This window comes from Apis florea, unplaced genomic scaffold (assembly GCF_048593485.1).
Source record: "Apis florea isolate Af1SG1 unplaced genomic scaffold, ASM4859348v1 contig_3561_pilon, whole genome shotgun sequence".
Lineage (NCBI taxonomy): Eukaryota > Metazoa > Arthropoda > Insecta > Hymenoptera > Apidae > Apis > Apis florea.
The window spans coordinates 15,320-33,312 of NW_028256781.1; the positions used below are offsets into that span (position 1 = coordinate 15,320).

The 17,993-nt window shown below is 30.7% G+C and overlaps 1 protein-coding gene and 1 long non-coding RNA gene across 16 annotated transcripts in view; both read right to left on the reverse strand.

Moving 5' to 3' along the window:
• Positions 1–389: 389 nt before the first annotated feature.
• On the reverse strand, positions 390–1,463 carry LOC147656634 (uncharacterized). Its single transcript, XR_015294076.1, has 2 exons — positions 1,351–1,463; positions 390–1,237 (listed from the first exon to the last, which is right to left on the reverse strand). It is a non-coding gene; the product is annotated as an uncharacterized LOC147656634 (long non-coding RNA).
• A 484-nt stretch (positions 1,464–1,947) lies between these two features.
• The window catches only part of Tm1 (tropomyosin 1), a 31,507-nt gene continuing 15,461 nt past the window's right edge, over positions 1,948–17,993 (reverse strand). For 5 of the 15 annotated variants that reach the window (XM_012494133.3, XM_086913984.1, XM_012494125.3 and 2 more), the window contains 6 exons: positions 17,156–17,273; positions 11,352–11,422; positions 10,694–10,769; positions 9,459–9,521; positions 8,564–8,633; positions 7,330–7,594 (listed from right to left, as the gene is read on the reverse strand). In XM_012494133.3, the coding sequence (XP_012349587.1) occupies positions 7,512–7,594; positions 8,564–8,633; positions 9,459–9,521; positions 10,694–10,769; positions 11,352–11,422; positions 17,156–17,273 (481 nt within the window). In that variant the 3' untranslated portion in view covers positions 7,330–7,511. Of the gene's footprint in view, positions 2,541–3,017; positions 3,226–7,329; positions 7,595–8,563; positions 8,634–9,458; positions 9,522–9,824; positions 9,888–10,693; positions 10,770–11,351; positions 11,423–12,304; positions 12,376–16,366; positions 16,485–17,155; positions 17,274–17,993 lie in introns of those variants that run through there. The other 10 variants (XR_015294074.1, XR_015294073.1, XR_015294075.1 and 7 more) reach the window with 10 other exon arrangements.

The following is a 17,993-nucleotide window of genomic DNA, read 5'->3' on the forward strand; positions in this document are numbered from 1 at the left end:
TATTTTTTCTAAAAATCCGCTAATTATTTTTTGCGCTTGGCTAAATGTTTTAATTTTTTTTCTCTTTCACATTTTTCCTTTTTTTACATTTTTATTTTGTTAAGTATCGAACATTGATTATCTTTCTGCACCAATATTCTGATTAGATGGCTAGTGTCATTTCTTGGCACGAAGTAAAGCCGTTTTTCATTCACGGTAAACCTAATAACGGTTACACGAGATGAGGAATTATTAATCTGGTTGCACAAGCTGAATTTCGCGATTAAATTGCATTGCTGATGAGTAAAGAATTGTACATGAGAGTGTATGTGAATAAGAATCGAAGTTAAAAGGGGTAAACTGGGTGAAAGAACGCCTACACAGCTATAGAGGTTCGATATAAATACTAATTTATAATAATTGATAAAGTACTATTTTTTTATTAATCTGATAGATTAAATGAATGGTATTTATTTTAATGTTATAAATAATGATGAAATATATGAATTTAAAGAAGAATGGAAGTTTTATAAATGTAGTAAAAAAAGAAACGAAAGGGAAGAAATCAGTTCAAGTATTCTCTAACTTGAATATTAATTTCTATTACTAAACGATATATCGCATATTGAGTTTATAGTTCAAAAATATTTCAATAAAAAGTCTTTTTTTTTTATGTTTGGTTATTATAAATAAATAAAAAATATTCTTTATTTTATAATAAATCTATTTTTACAAATGTAAAAGCTAATTCTTTTTTAAAGAAAATTCTAAAAATTTTTTCTTTATCTAAACAGAGATTCTAATCCTCCATTCTTCTTCTAAAAAATATTTTAAAAATATTTTCTTCGTTTGAACAGAGATTCTAATCTTCTGTCTATTAAACAAAATTCTAAAACTGTTTTTTCCATATAAAAAAAACTAACATTCTACATGTTCATCATTCGTTACAAAATTTAATAAACCTAAATCTAAATTTTACCATAAAATTTCTATTTTTAACGCTTTTTCTTTAATTTCCTTTAACAAAAGCTACTCTTTCAAAATTCAGATCATCTCTTCGACCAAAATCTGCAAGATAAATTAATCATTGGAAAAAAACAACAAACAAATTAAAAAACTTATTCTTTCCATAAATCCATCGAGCATCTTAGGCTGTGTAGATCTGTAGAAAACGCCTTATGTCGCGTCCTCTTCGTCCACTGAGAAATCGAAGTCTTTGGGCGTCGTGCGTCGAAGGATCTGCGTGCTGGCAGTGTTTCTTTAAAGTGTAGCGTGATCTCATTTCATATTTGTTTCCCTTTCTCATTAAAATGATACATGTATTCAGAAGTATATATGCGCGCGCGTGTGCACGTGTTTTGGTATACACACGTTTGTTGTCTGAGAATTAGTCCGCCTGCTAATATCCGGCCAGGTCGGCGAACGTCTGATCCATCTCGTCGGCGATCGCTTTGTACTTACAGCGCTCGTTTACCACCACGTCTGCAATGCAAAAGGGAGGGTTACGGATGTTAGATCCTAGGTTAGTTGGATATCTTTATTATTTTGTTAGAAAGAGAGAGAGAGAAAGTGTGTTATTACAATTCAATAGGGGATTTGCTCATCTGTCTTTTCACATTAATTTAATAACGTGGGAATAGTAGGTTTGTCATATTTTCTTCAAGGATAACTTATAAATGAATTATACTAATTTACTTATCATTATGTAATAATGGTAAAAATTATTCTTAAAGATTAAGATCAAATTGGATGGTTTTAGATTGAATATTAAATTAGAATTATTTTTAGATTGGTTAGTAGATTAGTATATTTAACAAATGAAAATTTAGAAAAGATAGAATTTAATATAAAAGGTTCAAGAAATAATAAATACGTGTAATTTATATATCTTTATTGAAACTCATAGTTAGTGTTCTTAGAATATAGTTTATAATAGTATAGTAATTGACAATGAAAGAAGACACTAGCTTTAAGGCTAAAATTTTATTTGCCTGATTGCCTAGTTACAAGGATCGATGTCAACGTTTCGCAGCGAATAAAGAAAATCGCGTATCATCGAAAATGAGTACTTACCAAATACGTTTTATCGCGAAATCGCAATGTGAATGAGTGATTCGACTAATTTTTATTTAGAATATAGGATCGTCGAACGATTTACAAAAAAGAAAAGCAGGAAAAAATAGAAAAAAAGAATAAGGGATAAATATAAACCTGAGAATAAAGTCATTAATCGAATCAAAAAGGAAGCAAAAAAAAAAAAAAAAGGAATCGAACGTGAAGGAACGCGGAACGTATATGTTTTAGATGCAACAATGCAAATTTGAATATAATAATAATAATAATAATAATAATATAAGCGAATTGGCTGGTTTCACAAAATGACCATGATAACGTATCCGCTCGTGTTCGTAGATACACAAGCCCGGCCAATTATTTGGACACAGTTGATGAACACATAGGAGCACTGATTATTAATTAATTCTTCTCGATCAACTCGGTAAAGGTGAGGTCCAGATCGTCGCAGATGTATTTGTACTTTTCCTTCTCGTGTACGAGCTCGTCTGAAAGAAAAGTGTTTTCGTCAATAAACCATACGACTTAATAATTAATACAAATATAGAAGATAATTTGAATCCTAGAAAATAAAAATCCCTCCATTACCATTATGTGTACATAATTGAAAAATATTATCTTTACGAAGATTGATGCCAATAAAAAATGATTTTCGAGAACAAAACATTTAATTCTCAACTCTTTGCTTGATTCTTTCTATCAATTCTTAAAGAATTATCAGATAAAAATATTATATAAATTATCAGATAAATAATAAAAATAATAAGAATACAATTAAGCAAAGAGTTAAAATAAAAAAGTGATATTCAGGATTTATACGCTAAAATACGCCCTTAAATAATATTTCTCAATATTCCCATTGTTTCAGATATTGAAGATTCTCGCGAAAAAATGCAAATTTATGAGAAATTAGAGGTTCGATGATCGTTAGTTAAGCTGGTTAAAAAGCTCGAGAAGTAACTTACGGATTACATGTTAAGAGCAAGCGAGATTGTGAGAAAAGTGATTTATGATATTTGATGGCATATATATGAATATATATATTTTTATTTATTTGGTCGAAGCGTTAGAGGGGTTGGTTAGTGGCTCGTTAGACGCCATAGAGTTCTTGGAACGCCTGATCCAATCCATCTCCGATCTCCTTGTATTTCTCCTTCTCAGCTACCATTTCATCTGCAAGTATTCGCAATGTTATTTCGAAGAATGTTCGTATTCGCATCCTTCTCGATATCTGCCCTTATTAGTAGTTATGTTCGAATAGATCGATAGCTCTAAGAAATTAAGAGTTAAACTATTAAACTGTTAAAGAGCTGTAAAGCGTTGGTTGGCATTGGACAGGAAGCGAAGTTTGAAATAGATTGAATGTTTTAGTAGAGATGAATGAGACTTGTATTTGAGAAATGTATATAGTTTGAGTTACGATTTATGATGCTGATGTAATGAATGAAGTATGTTATTGAAGTTAAACTATGAAATTATAAAAAAATGTAATTCTATCATTTTAAAATTATAGTAAGAAAGATTATTTTTAAAATTTCAGAATATTCTAAGAATAAGAGAATAAATTATTTTAAAAAATACAAGAAATTGATTAATATTTTAAAATCGCACAGATCCAAAGGTGATTAATACGGTGCTATAGAAATTTTTTCTTAAGATTACTTTTGATGGCCCAGACAAGAATCAAGTTACGTATTATCTCTGAATCATACGATTCTAATTTGAAAAGAAATTTCGTTTATCTATTTTAGATACTGCTAAGACGGCTCATTATACATATATCATTTAAAATATCTTCTGTATAAATAATCGATAGATTAAAAATAAGAAAAAGGATGGATCATGCTGGATAAAGGACAAATCATTGTAAAACTAGCAAATAAAACTAGAAGATAAAAACAAATTTACTCACCAGAATTATTTGGATACGTACCATTGATAGATCGACTTTCCTTTGTGTATGGCATGCAACAATTATGCACAGCTAACACAATGGGCAGCATTGTGTGTTATATCGCGTTGTACACACAGTAGATAGTCAGTATTTGTTTTTTGTTAAGAAATCAGGGATAAAACTTTGACGGAGAATGAAAAAGATCGAATTTAAAAAAAAAAAAAAAAAAAAAGGAAATACAGTTAGACAAACGTACACAAAAACAAACGACACGCTGTTTTTTCAAAATTAAAATATATATTACAAACAGTTTTATAATAATAGCAATATATATATAATAATCATTATTACAATGATATTAGTGTTATTATCATTCCATTCGTTTTTTTTTTATTAATATTAAGTAAATTAATAAACTAAAACTCTCAAGTATGAACTGAAGTATCTGCGTTTCCTTTTTTATGCACTTTTATTTCTCTCTCACTCATTCATTCATTCATTCTCTATCTTTCTTGTCCTTTCACTCTGTTGGCATTTTCTCGAAAAAAAACGGGAATAACAAAAAAAATTTCATTATCGTTAACGGTAGGACATGTGGAATTGTAATTATTGTGCTTTCTTCGTTTCTTCATTATCATGCTTACTCTGTTTCTCACACACTCTCTTATTAACATTTTCTCTATGAAATACTCGTGACGTTTTCGTGTCGCAAAACGCGTTATTATTCTCTTCGGACGTTTTCTCGAAATTTTAACATCTAAACGAAAGTTATTCGAACCTAAAATATTCCAACAAATCAAAGTGGATATACAAAAATTTCATAAAAGGATATCTCAGTACAAGTGTACTTCGATCAAGCTATACAAAATCTATAACTATTGCACAGAAATACACGTTCTTCGAATGTTTCTGCAAAGTTGAAACTTTCAAGATTCATCTCTAAAAAAAGAGAGAAAAAAAAAAAAAAACATCCAAAGAGGTCTCGTCACGGAAAAACTACAACGAGAATAATCAAAGGAATTAAATACGTAGATAGGCAGTATTCTTCATGATTCTCAAAAGTTTAATGTGGAATCACGGTAATATACCCTTAGATTAAGGATAAAAACGTAATACGATGTAGCAACGGTATTTATTAACAGCAAAGATGAACGATTGCAAAGTGAAGTATGCGAAATAGAAATTTTCTCATTTCATTTTCCCTTTCTTTTCTTTTTCCCTTCTTTTTTTTTTTCTTTTTTAATTATTCAATGAATCGAAATTTGCGAGTGACCAGGCAATAACCGTTAATATAACAAATTAATCCAGGCACGATCGGTAAACATCGAATGGTTCAGCGTGAAATAGAACACATGATTTTCGAATGTATCTCTCGTTTATCCGTTTCTTGCAAATAATTGTTGCATAAAATTGCAAGATGCACCCTTTTTGCGACGAGAAAGATTTCGAGATCAGATTACAATATCTACAATTTGTATGAATCGAATCTCGTAGATCGTTTCCTTGAATGATGTCTTCATATTTTTAATCGCGTTGTGCTTGGAAATACGTGATAAAAAGAATTAAAGAAGGCTATACTTTGGAAAAAAATAAAATTCTACAAGACGTAGAATAAAATTCTTTAAAGAGAAGATTTTTATTTTACGTTTGTTAATTATTCACAAAGAATCTCCTTCTTTTTATTGGAATTATGTTTTGAAATCGCCTATTTATCGTATACGCTAAAAATCTTACGACTGTAAAATACAAAAATACAAAAAATTTCTATAGATCTCATTTCTACAACACACTTGTCTCGCTAAATTCTAAATTTTAACTAGTTACGATAATAATGGTTTTTTTTTTTTAAATGAATCACGCGCAAACATGAGTTTAATATCGAATTTGTCCCTCAAAAAGAATCACTTGGCTGGCAGTGAGCGTCTCTTAAAAGCCTTTAAAGTTGTATCACCAGTGCGCGAACGAACATGGAAGAAGGCCAAGAATATTTTTTTTCACGCTGAACCATAGGTAATATGGAATGTAAATGACGAAAAATGACGAACAATTTTTTTCTGTTCATCCTTTTTATATCGACAACGTTGGTTCTACGTTAAGGAAGAATTTGCTTATTTAAGTCAAATCTTAATCAAACATTCCTTGTGAGAATATTCCAATATATTTATATTGAAATCTTTAATTATGATTATCATTGAATTTTAATATCCGAGATATTCTCAGATATTAATTTTCTATTTCATTAATTTTAGTGTAGATTTATATTCTTTGTATTTTATTACAAAGAATCTCACTTCTTAATTTTATTATGCTAATAAAGAATCAATTAATTCAATTTCATTAAAAATAATAATAATTATGATGTAGAAGAATTATATTTTCGATGAAACATTAATTCAAGATATAGAATGATATAATCACGGATTGTGATTCGAATTGGACCGGATATGAACCATAAAAGATCGAATTTTGCCCGAGACTATGAAACGCGATAAGCAGGACGTAAGTAGGAAAAAATACTTGGCAGACTGAATTGAATTGAAAATTCTTCCTCAACGTATTCCATTACACTTTGATCGATTGCCTTTTTCAATTATTCTTTGTCTCCTATTCACGATTTTTTTTTACAGTATTTGTCGTTTGTTGAAACGGTTTTAGGGATCGCATTAGAAATTATTAGCATTTGTTAATGATCAAATCGATTGAAACTAAAACATTCCTTGTGACAACACAGAGTTAAAAAAGAAAAAAAAAAAAAAAAAAGAAACAGTCAAGTTCTTTGGACAACAAACAGACAAAAAACTTCAAAAAAAGAAAAAAAAGAAAAGGAACGGATTAAAAAAGGGAAATAACTTCAAATCCCTTTGACAAACCGCACGCTCTATCTCTTTTTTATACTTTACACTTTATACTGGAATATCCATCGTTTCTTCTTTTTTTTTTACCTATATGTCTGGTTTCCCTCGATTTCTCGCGCGCGTAGAACACACGTACACGCAACAATAGCGACAACAACAGCAGCAAATAACACACATGCATGAACCACACGTACACACACGAAAAAAGAATTGCATAACCGGGGCGTTTGTTTGAGATGGGCGTTTACAATGGTAGATGTGTGAATCTAGCCTAAAAGAGACTGCATGAAACTTTTTTTCTTTTTTTTTTTTTGTTCATTCTTCTTTTCTTATCGTTTCGTAAACGTTGATAGTGTGCACCACACACAAAAGCGCTCACATCGCACAGCGTGTACTTTACTTTTTCAACGATATTTTTCTTTTTTCATATTTTTCATCCCCCTTCTCTTGTTTTTTTTTTTTTTTTAACTTTCCACGTTTAATTCGATTTCATTCATTTCATTCTCCGCTTCCCTCATCCCTTTCGAATACGTGTTTTTATTTTATTTATTTCTGTTTGTTCCTTTAATTTCAAAGGAATCGTATCCCTAGTATCAACATATGCTTTTGTTTGAACGTTTCTGTTTTGTTTCTTTTTTTTGTTACTATATCTATTTCTCTCTCTCTCTCTCTCTTTCTCTCTCGTCTTTCTGTCAGCCGCGAGACATGATCTACATGTTCTGGATGTCATGCAGGGTGGCCTCCATCTCCTCCTGCAGCAATTTGTTTTTCTCTCTCTCGGCGGCAAGGTCGTCTGGAAAGATCACCGGTTAGAGGGTGGCTGCACACGCACACCAAGACACGAAGTGGACGCGAAGCGATTTCCTCGATCGTGGAAATACGCTCAAGGGATTGTAGAAAGTTAGAAAGGAAACATGTCGGTCATTGAGCAAATGCATACTTCACACGAGACGACGAGACACGACCATATTACGTCATTGTTATTTAAGATCGTCGTCATCGTCGACGTTAGTATAAAAATCGGCAAACACGTGACAGTATCTTTCTTATTTTTTAGAGCATACGACAGCCATAATTATTTCTTAGATGGAGAAAAATCGATCGATTTATTAAATGAAGTATATCCATTAATAGAATTGTTTTCTTATAATCAATTTTTTAGTATATTATATATGTATGTAACAGAATTAGAAAAACAAGTCACAAATATCAAATCACAGAAGAATAATTATAAAAAGAAATAATATTTCTTCTTTTAATTATTTTTCTTATTATTTTTTTTTAATAATATTACTATATTTAAAACGAAGATTTTCATTAAATAAAATGTACTTTATTAAATTCTCCTATCTACAAACTCCAAATGACTGTCGTTTGCATTTCTATTAATTATTGAATGCACTCCAACAAACTGGGATATTTAGTCAATTTGGAAATAAGCAATGTTATTGGTTAATAAATCCCTAACAAGTTATTACGAATATAATTAAGACTATAATTTATACTATCTTACTCTGCTCCCTTCGACTATTAACGTATCCGATTTGTAGTTCTCTCTCTCTTTCTTATTCTAACAAAGAACGTAATCTCTAACGCTAGAAAGTAATATAACTAAAGTATCAGGAAAATAAAATAATTCTCCATACGCTATTTGTAGAGATGAAAGAATATAATGGGCCATTCGAGAAAGTAAAAGTCTCGAGAACGAAAAATTGACTATAATCACGCGAAACGAAAATATAAATGCCTGATGAATACGCACCTTCGAGCCTGTCGACCTCCTTCTGCAACTTCTGCACCGATCTTTCCGCGAACTCGGCACGAGCTTCAGCCTGTGATAATAAGAAAAACGAATGAGTATTCGCGCTACATCACTTTCACGTGATTTGTCGTCGATTTTAAAATTTCTCTGTGTCTATCTACAAAACTTCCGTGCATGCGCCATTAGCAATAATTTACAAAGGAACGTATTACGCATATATTACATAACATTAAATTTATCAAATAGCACGATTAATAAATATAATATATTGGAGAAAATATAGTGAGATAAATTTATTTATTTTTATGTTTTTTTTTTAAAATCGACGGATTCGTGATAATATCATTTTGTTTTTATTAGTAATACTTCACTCCATGCTTTTCAAATTTTCTTAATTTCAATAAAAACTTAGCAAAAAAAAAAAAAAAAAAACTGTTAGTTAACTGCACACGTTATTAATTTCAATAATATTCTTTTTTCTATTTTTAATAACGGCTGAACATCAAAAAACATTCATACCTTGATAGAAATTCGGCCATTTGTTGTTTATCAGGAAGAATTGATTGATTTATGATTGATTGTTTTGTTCGTACTTATGCGTAATATGTAAAATATCAAAATATGAATTGAGCTTGGAAAGCGCAGAATGTTGTGTGCAAAATAAAAGAGGAATGTGCATCTAATCAAAAGAGAAGTAGCAATAAAGGGATTTAATATATACAATATAAAAGAAATTAAAAATTATCTAATTTAATGATAAAAGAAAATGGGATAAGAATATAAATCGATATGATTTTAAATTTCTATTTACAAAATTCGCGATGTTTAAAATCCTGTGTCTCGAGAATCCTCGAGCATCTTCCCTTGACTTTTTCGGTTTGAATCTTTTACTTACCTCTTTCAATTGACTATCCAATATCTTCACCTGGCCCACGAAAGTCTCCTCTCTCTGTGTCGCCTATTTTTAGTCAAGCGCAAAAAAAGAGAAAAAAACGACTTCACGTTAGCTTTACAAAATTAAAAAAAAAGTTAAAAAGTGAAAAAAGAAAAATAAAATAAGATTAAAAGAAATAGTAAAAAAAAGAAGAAAATGGTGGTTAAGGTTAGAAAATAGCATAAATGGAGAAAAAAGAGGGATGAGCGTGAATGAGTTAATGGTTTAGTAAAACTCGCGACGACAAATCACACTTTGGTAAAAAAAAAAAAAATAAAAAAAAAAGAAAATAATTAGATGCAAAATACTCTCAAAAAGGATCTGTACCTCCTTTAGGCGAGAGGTAAGAGTCTTAATTTGGTTCTTGTACTCCTCTTCACGCTGGTTGGCCTATGATACAGTAACGTGAACATTATGCATCTCAATATAGAAATTTATTTTTTTGATCCATCGAACGCGCGATTATGTTTTCTTTTTTTTTTTCTCTTGCATTTTTATCGCGGCTATTTTATCTTTTATCTTTTGAATTCTTTGAAACGATATTAAACCTCTGCACCTCGAAACAATGAATTTATTCATTTACTGTGAAATCGCGTGATATTTCTTTTACACGGAAAATGTGTTTTTCCGCTGATTTCTTTGTTCCCTAATAAGTTCCATAGGATGTAATTTTTCCCAAGGAGCAGAGGTTTTGTTGCGCGATAAGAATAATTCAAGTGCTAATTTAGACCTAACATTTTTCGATTTGAATAATAAATAAATTTTATATATACGTTATTATATAATGTATATTTTGAGAATGAAAAGTGAATTTGAAATCATCTAATTCGAAACATATTTAAATTTAAATTACACGCTATTAATTATAAGCATTTGGATATTGTGTTAATTAAAACGTATAAATTAATGATAAACTAAAGATAACAATTATTTAAAAATTTATTAATAATAATAAATAATAAAATAATCTTTTTTTATTTGTAAATTTATAAGATTAATTTTCTCGATAAAAAAGAAAACAGATATCCAAATACTTGTATGAATACATGAAAGATTATGAAACATATCGATTAAAATGTAGAAAATATAATGTAGCTCGAACATGGAAAGAATTTGAAAGAAGGAGAAAGTGAAATAGATATATATATTCGATATTTCGTAGATATTTGTCGTGACTTGTTTCTAGCGGTACTTACCTTCTCTTCGGAGACCTCAAGGGATTTCAGATTGTTGCCAACTACGCGCAATTCTTCTTCGAGCTCAACGATCTTCCTGCAAAATAAACGGAACCGTTTACTACAAATCCAGATTTTATATTAGATTCCTACCTGAAAAGGTGTTTCTTCAGCGTGAACGAATGGCTGGTCATTGTTCGAATATTATTGTACAATGTAGACAGTTTTAAAATTGTTTGAAAGATATTCTATTCTTTTCTAGATACCAATATTTCAAAGAAAATGACAGAACAAAGACATACTTAAATTAACGATAAATCAATTCACAAATTTCTCTTAGAATTCTTTGAAATTCAAAGTATTTATTACGACTTCCAATTTTCAACTTTATTTTAAGATAAAGAACTTTCATTTTTATAGAATGTATTAAAGTATGCAAAATATCTTTGGACGCAATTACATTGTCTACTTTTCAATTTACTTGTTTATTTAAAATAATTTGAAATATTCTATATGATAAATTATACAATTAGAATTTAATTGTTCAATGATATTAAAATTTTATATTGATTTCTTATCGACCAGTACACTCATCCTTATTAAACAAGCTTTTGTTGGCTTAAGTTGAAGAAAAGGAGTAAAAAAAAGTGAACAAATAACACATGCACAAACTACTTACCCTTCCGAAAGTTCCGCCTTCTCCTCGGCGCGCTCAAGATCTTGTTCCATCATGACTAGTTTTCTGGCGACCTGTGATCAACAGCCACACGTGTCATGCGAGAAAGCAAGGATAAGAATTAAAAAAAAAAAAGAAAGAAAGAAAAAAAAAGAAAAAGAGACGAACAAAAAAAAAATAGAAAGAAAATTCAAGTAAAATACAAGAAAACAAAAAGTATATCGTAAACGCATGCAAATCATCCGGTCTTCTTCTTTCCATTGGTCCACCAGGCTTGATCGTGACTTAAATCTTGCTCACACTTTCTTAAAAAAATGTCTTTATCTGAGAAAATGGAATTCAATTGAATCGTACGAAGTACAAAAAGATAATAATATATACAAATTAAATTGTTACTTTCCATTCTCTTAGATTTATCAATTCAAAGAGAAATCTTAATTATAAATATCAAAAATCATTATATTTTTTTATATTTGTTTAAATTCTCCTCTTTCATCTTTATTAAAAAATTAATTTTATATAATGAGATTTCTCTTTTAAAAGCAACACATTTCGATCAAAATATACGATCGATCCGTGACGCCAATCGCAATTGATTACGAATCAACTTGTAACTTCCTCCAATCGATTAAACTCTTCAAAACTCTTCCTAATAAAAAAAAAAATCAAGAAACAACAATCAAACAAACAAACCAATTAACATGTTAAAAGTTAGACACTTTCACGCGTGATTACATATCATTAATCATCATGAACACGTATGAACAATGTCTCTGCGTGTATACATATAGTAAACTGTACAACCCTATGGGTACGTACATGTGATAAAACACAACTAAAAATAAGAGGATATGACAAATTGGCGATCGTTGACACACGCTTGAAAAAAAGGCAATGTTAATGCAAAAAAAAGGGTGTGAGTATTCGATTTTTTTCTTTGAAAAACAGATGCTTACGACTCTCCAGCTTCGGCACGTTCCTCGGCACGTTCTAGATCGGCCTCAACCATGGCCAATTTACGGGCGACCTGTATAAACGACACATACACACGGTTTTTTCCTTATGTTCCCTTTTTGTCTTTTTCTCTCTTCTGCAACACCTTAGGGTTCTTTCTCTTTCTCTCTAACTCTTTTCGTTTCGCCAATCCGTGTCTCGCGCGTGTCTCGAAGCCGGCATCTGGACCAAGATCGACGATCTCGCGTCTCGATCTTACTACCATCATAGCCTCACAGTCGAGATCAACGCGATTCCGGACCGGCTCGATGTCGGTCTACGAACTGGAAGAGTTCCAGCTCCTTTTGTGTCTAACTTGTGTTCGATCGATTCGGTTAAGTCTGGTTTTCTTACAACATTACCCTTGAACGTGGCGAATTTCTAAAGATAAATGCGATCCGGATGAGTGGAATTGTTTGATGGTTGATCGATCGATATTGCTTGATTGATTTCCAAAATTTAATGGAATATAAAAAGTTTGTTTAAAATTACACTAATGGATAATATACAGTTTTTTTTTCTCTTTCAATTTTGAGTTGGATTTAATATAGAATTTTTTATATACTATTATTCGAAGAATTTTGTATTTAAAAAGTTGTGTAATCGTTTCATTAATTATTATATCTACAATTAATATTAGCTGCTGCTTTAAAGATAATTATATTAAATGGAACAATTGTTGTTTAAATATATTGATTGATAACTATAATAATAAACAATAAAGATAAAATTGAAGTGTATAAAAATATGTAAGCGCTATAGTTTCCAATTAATTTAGGAATATATCCAAAATATATCTGATCGTTCCAAAAAGATTATTTTCATTTGCATCATGAAACCAATTCCGGTCCAAACTTTTTTTCTCGTTCCACCATCAAACAAGATATTCCGTTTTTTCTTTGTTTTCAATTTTGGCACAATTCTATACGTTTTTTTAGTGTCTTCTCGCGGAATGCCAATCGTCTATCCTTGACCAACTGGAACGAATCGAGTCAAAAGATGGAATCTCTTAATCATCTTCCTATTCGTTTGCAAATATTTCAGCAGCAGCTCGCCAACTCGTCTCACTTGGTTAAGGGGTTAATAGTATTCCGCGTTCTTGCGAATCCTATTCGTGATGGAATCGCAAATATTGAACCAGTGAAACACTAACCGTGAAACGTGTCTCGAACCATTTCATTCGTCCGCTCGAGGAGAAACGAATAATTTAAAATACGTTTAACTTTGCGACAACGTGCACGAAGTCGCGACAGCACAAAGAGGTTTTGAATTTAAAACAAAATTCTAGATAATATCGTATTCGTGTCTCGATCCGGCTGGAACACGTTCGGGTAATCTTTATCGGGGGACCCTCTTCCAGATGTAGAACGCATCTCGCAAAGAGGAGAGAAGCGAATAGATAAGAAACGAAGCGGGAGAAGAGATTTCTGTGCTTCGTTTTTAGAGAGATTGGCACGAATGAATGGAAATACTCCTACAACACGCGGCGACAGCGAGGTCACGGTGGAAAACGAAGGAGAATTTATATGAATATGATGGAATAAAACCGTTCATAGCTCGATGGAATGTCCCTTTCGTTTGTCCACCGACGACCTTTCGTTTCACGCATGCAACTTTGCGAATGTGACGCAAACCCTCGAAGAAGTGTTTATCCACGTGAATCGTTCGATCGTTCTCTGTGGATTCTTGTTTTTTTTTTTTTTTTTTTTTTTTTTTACATATGAGAATCTTGAAGGAAAATAGTATAGGCATGAGAATTTTTGATTTAAGAAAAAAAATTCCTTGAATCGTGGTTTTCTAATCTATCGATAATAGATTTCTGAAGTTCTTTTATTTCTTTTTTGAAAAAGATCGAGAGTGAACGTAAAAATTTAATGATCGTAATAAAATTAAGATATATTACTATAAGTGTTCAAAGATTTGAAAATTCAATTTGTACGATAAATTTGTACCATTTTTCTACAAACTTATACGCATTAATTATCGAAATTTTAAAAAAAATATCGTGAAAATTTTCTAAAACTAATCAAGACAATGTATGTTTGGTGTGAAATAATTGTTAAATAGAACTAAAATGACTATATCTAATTGAAATATTGAAATAAGGATTAGAATTCGCGAAATCTCGAAGGAAATTTATTTTGAGTTAATCATTCGTTATCAGTATGACGTAATCACATCAAATTTACCACTTAATGAAAGTTTACGTAACGTTCGCAAATCCTAGGGACAGAGGGCCAATCAATAATAAGCAATTATTATATATGGTTAAAATCAAAAAATAAATAAAAATCGTTGGTTAGAATTCGCCTCTCTATCACTCCGTCTGCAATAATTGTTATGCAGTTAGAAGGGGCAAGCGTTTAAGATTCCACTGTAATAATAAGATATCACTGCAAACATTAAGAAACCAATATTGCAAAACTTGATTAGTTTCGATACTTATTAATCCAACATTTTAAGAAAAATAATGTGATTTTGTTATTGGGAGAGGATATCGACGCGTTGAAGTTACAACGATGCGGTTTTAATTTAAATAAATTTGTGCTGGAGAACCATCGACGATATGGATTTCGTAAAAACTATCCATTATTCGTTGCGCAAGATTCTTTCCATTTGAATACATCGTGAAATAAATGATCTGGCGTTGTAATGGAACTTTCTTTTTTTTGATCGTCTAATGCTAGCAAGTGTATTATACACTTTGTGTTCGTTTGTGTTTATCAAACTATTTTTTCAACCGTATTAGAAAATTTCGTTTCATGAATTATTATAATTTTATTATGCAAGACCAAATCTTATAGTATGAAAATTTATTCAAAATTTCGTAAAAAATATATGTAAAATATTATAATACAAGAGACACTATCTAAAAAAAAGAAGAAAAAAAAATTATATAAAATAAATTATAATATTAAAATATTTAATAATCTTTGTAACTTCGACGTCGTCACGCAACACCTACCATAACAGATGGATTTTGCAATTGGGATATTTCTGAGCTACGTTCCGAATTCCACGAAAAACGAAAATGGGGAGTCTTTGGACAAAAGCAGCACCATTTTAATCGCGTAGGAGACCGAGAAACATATGGTCTTATTCGTATCACAACACAGAACGCATCAATCATATTTTGCGGAACCATTTTCCGGATTAAACGAACAGAACGCGCGGATCTATCGATATTCATCAAATTTTCCGTGTACAACCGAGAGATGATGATTTTTTTATATGCAAACTAAATTTTTATTCATTTATTTACGAAACTGGCACTTGAAACTTTTTTTTTTTTTTTCCGTTTTTTCCCTTTTTTCTTTTGGTTTCAACACTTGGAAATCACAGATATACAGCGGTTTTAATATTAAATCGCGCTCAAAACACCTGACACTGATATTATTCATATACATGTATCACTATTCATCTTATTCTTTTTTCTTTCTTTTATTATTCCCGAAAAAAATTATTTTATTCAAACACTGCACTTCTTATACGATTGATCGTATTTCACTTACATGACAAAATCACAGACGATCAATAATCATTTATTCCTTCCGTTCTTTACTTTCTTTTTTTTTCTTTTTTCTTTTTTTTTTTTTTTTTTGTTTTTGTTTACGTTAAATCACTTTCAGCAAATTAAGACATCCAACCCCGTTTTGTTTCGTAGTTTATTACGAATTTTACTATCGATAAAATTTTATTCTGATCGAAATATTTTTCTGGAAACAATATATTCGAACGATTCAAGAAAAAATCGAAATACGTATATCGATTAGATTAAATTATCGAGGACGAATATCGCGTTTACTTTATATCGATTAATACGTTTGAGTAGATTCTTTTTTCATATTTTACAGCCACGGTGATTTCGAACACACAAAGAGAAGACAAAGAGTTATGGGGTTAGGCACTATTATCTCGACTATTAACTAGGAACCATCATCATCATCATTATTATTATCATCATTATTTTTATCATGATCATTGTCACTGAAGCCATCACGCTTGTCAGTCGTGGGCTCGCGAACCTCATCGTATTTCTTGTCAGCTTCTTCAGCAAGGAACCTGGCCTCCTTCAGCTGATTTTCGAGGGCATCCATGCGCTCTTCATCGGCCAAGCTGCGATTCTCGAGAATCTTGCGGGCTCTTTAATAATTATCACAAAGAATCGGGATTAACATACATTACGAATAGAAATATCGCTGGAAGGAAAAATTTTTTTTTTTTAAATTATCGATCGTTGTCTCGTTCAGAGATATGAGATTTCGTGTTGACTGGTTACGGCACTGCTCTCCAGCTACCTGCTTGAATTACTACCTGAAAAGATGCACCTGAGGGAGCAAATTCGATGATTTATTTTGACGAGCCTTCGTTTTCTCCATACAACTTTTATTACCTCGAAAAGCGTGATATAATTTTATTTCGTAATTCTTATTTCGATATTTTGCAACGAAAACCTGTTAAACAAGTTATTTTCTGTCCTGTGATTGATTTTAAATTCATTGAGTTAAATTAATATACATAATTCTTCCTATCAATTTTAATTTAAACTTTCTTTTAAAATATTTAATTGAAACTTTTATTAAAAGAGTATTGGAAAAAAAAATTAGCCAAAGTCTCAAAATTTAAATTTGATTTACGTTATAAAAATACAAATAAATTTCAATAAACTACATTGAAATTCTTGAAATCGATTAAACATCGATAACGTTTAAAATTTATAAAGTGAATCTCGGTTCGTCAGAATGAATACAGAATTCGCTCCCAAACGATTGCCGCAAAAATATTGTCTTTTTGTTCGCTGGTACGTGACCCACCTCCTCGTATTTTTTATCCGCCTCCTCGGCGATCAGTTTAGCCTGTGCTAGCTGCTGCTCCAACAGGGATACCCGGTCATCTTCCATATTGGTACGGTTTTCGAGTGCCTTGCGTATCCTAGCGATCGATTATCATTCGACTTTTAGCACCGATTTGGTCGCCGTTGAAAGAAAAATCATCGACATATCGAAAATTTCTTTTTTTACGGTCGCGAACAACTATCTTCTAATTTTTCAACATGTATAAGTATTTAAATATAAAATTAAAAATCATTTTTTTTTATTTAAGCTACGATATAATTTTTCAAGCATTTATTATCTATAGATATTTTTAAAAATTATAAATAAACGTTATTTCCAAGAAAATAATTTTATCCACATCGTTTTTCAGATAAAGAACTCGCGTAAAGAATTTACTTCAAGTCGCAAAAGCGATGATAAAATATCGTTCTTGACGATTCTTATAAGATTTGCGAATCCTCCGATGTTTATCAATCTTTTATCAATCTTTTTTTCCCGAGATAAGCAATCAAGAAAGTCATCTGATGTGTTATCAATATCCATAATATTTTATATATATGTATTAAATCGATTATGAATTAATCTGTTTTTCTGAAACTTCAGAATCACGATTTCAATAATTTTTATCGATTTTAAGAACAATCGGGATTTAAATCGATCAATAAGATAAAAAAATTCTAGTGAAGAAATAATCTCGAAGTTCTTTCAACGTCGAAAAATTTTATCCTATCGATAAATAATATCTTCTACGTCGATCGAAATTCGAAAATGAAAGAGCATTGACGTTGACGTTTCTCGATCAGATTGAATTGAAATA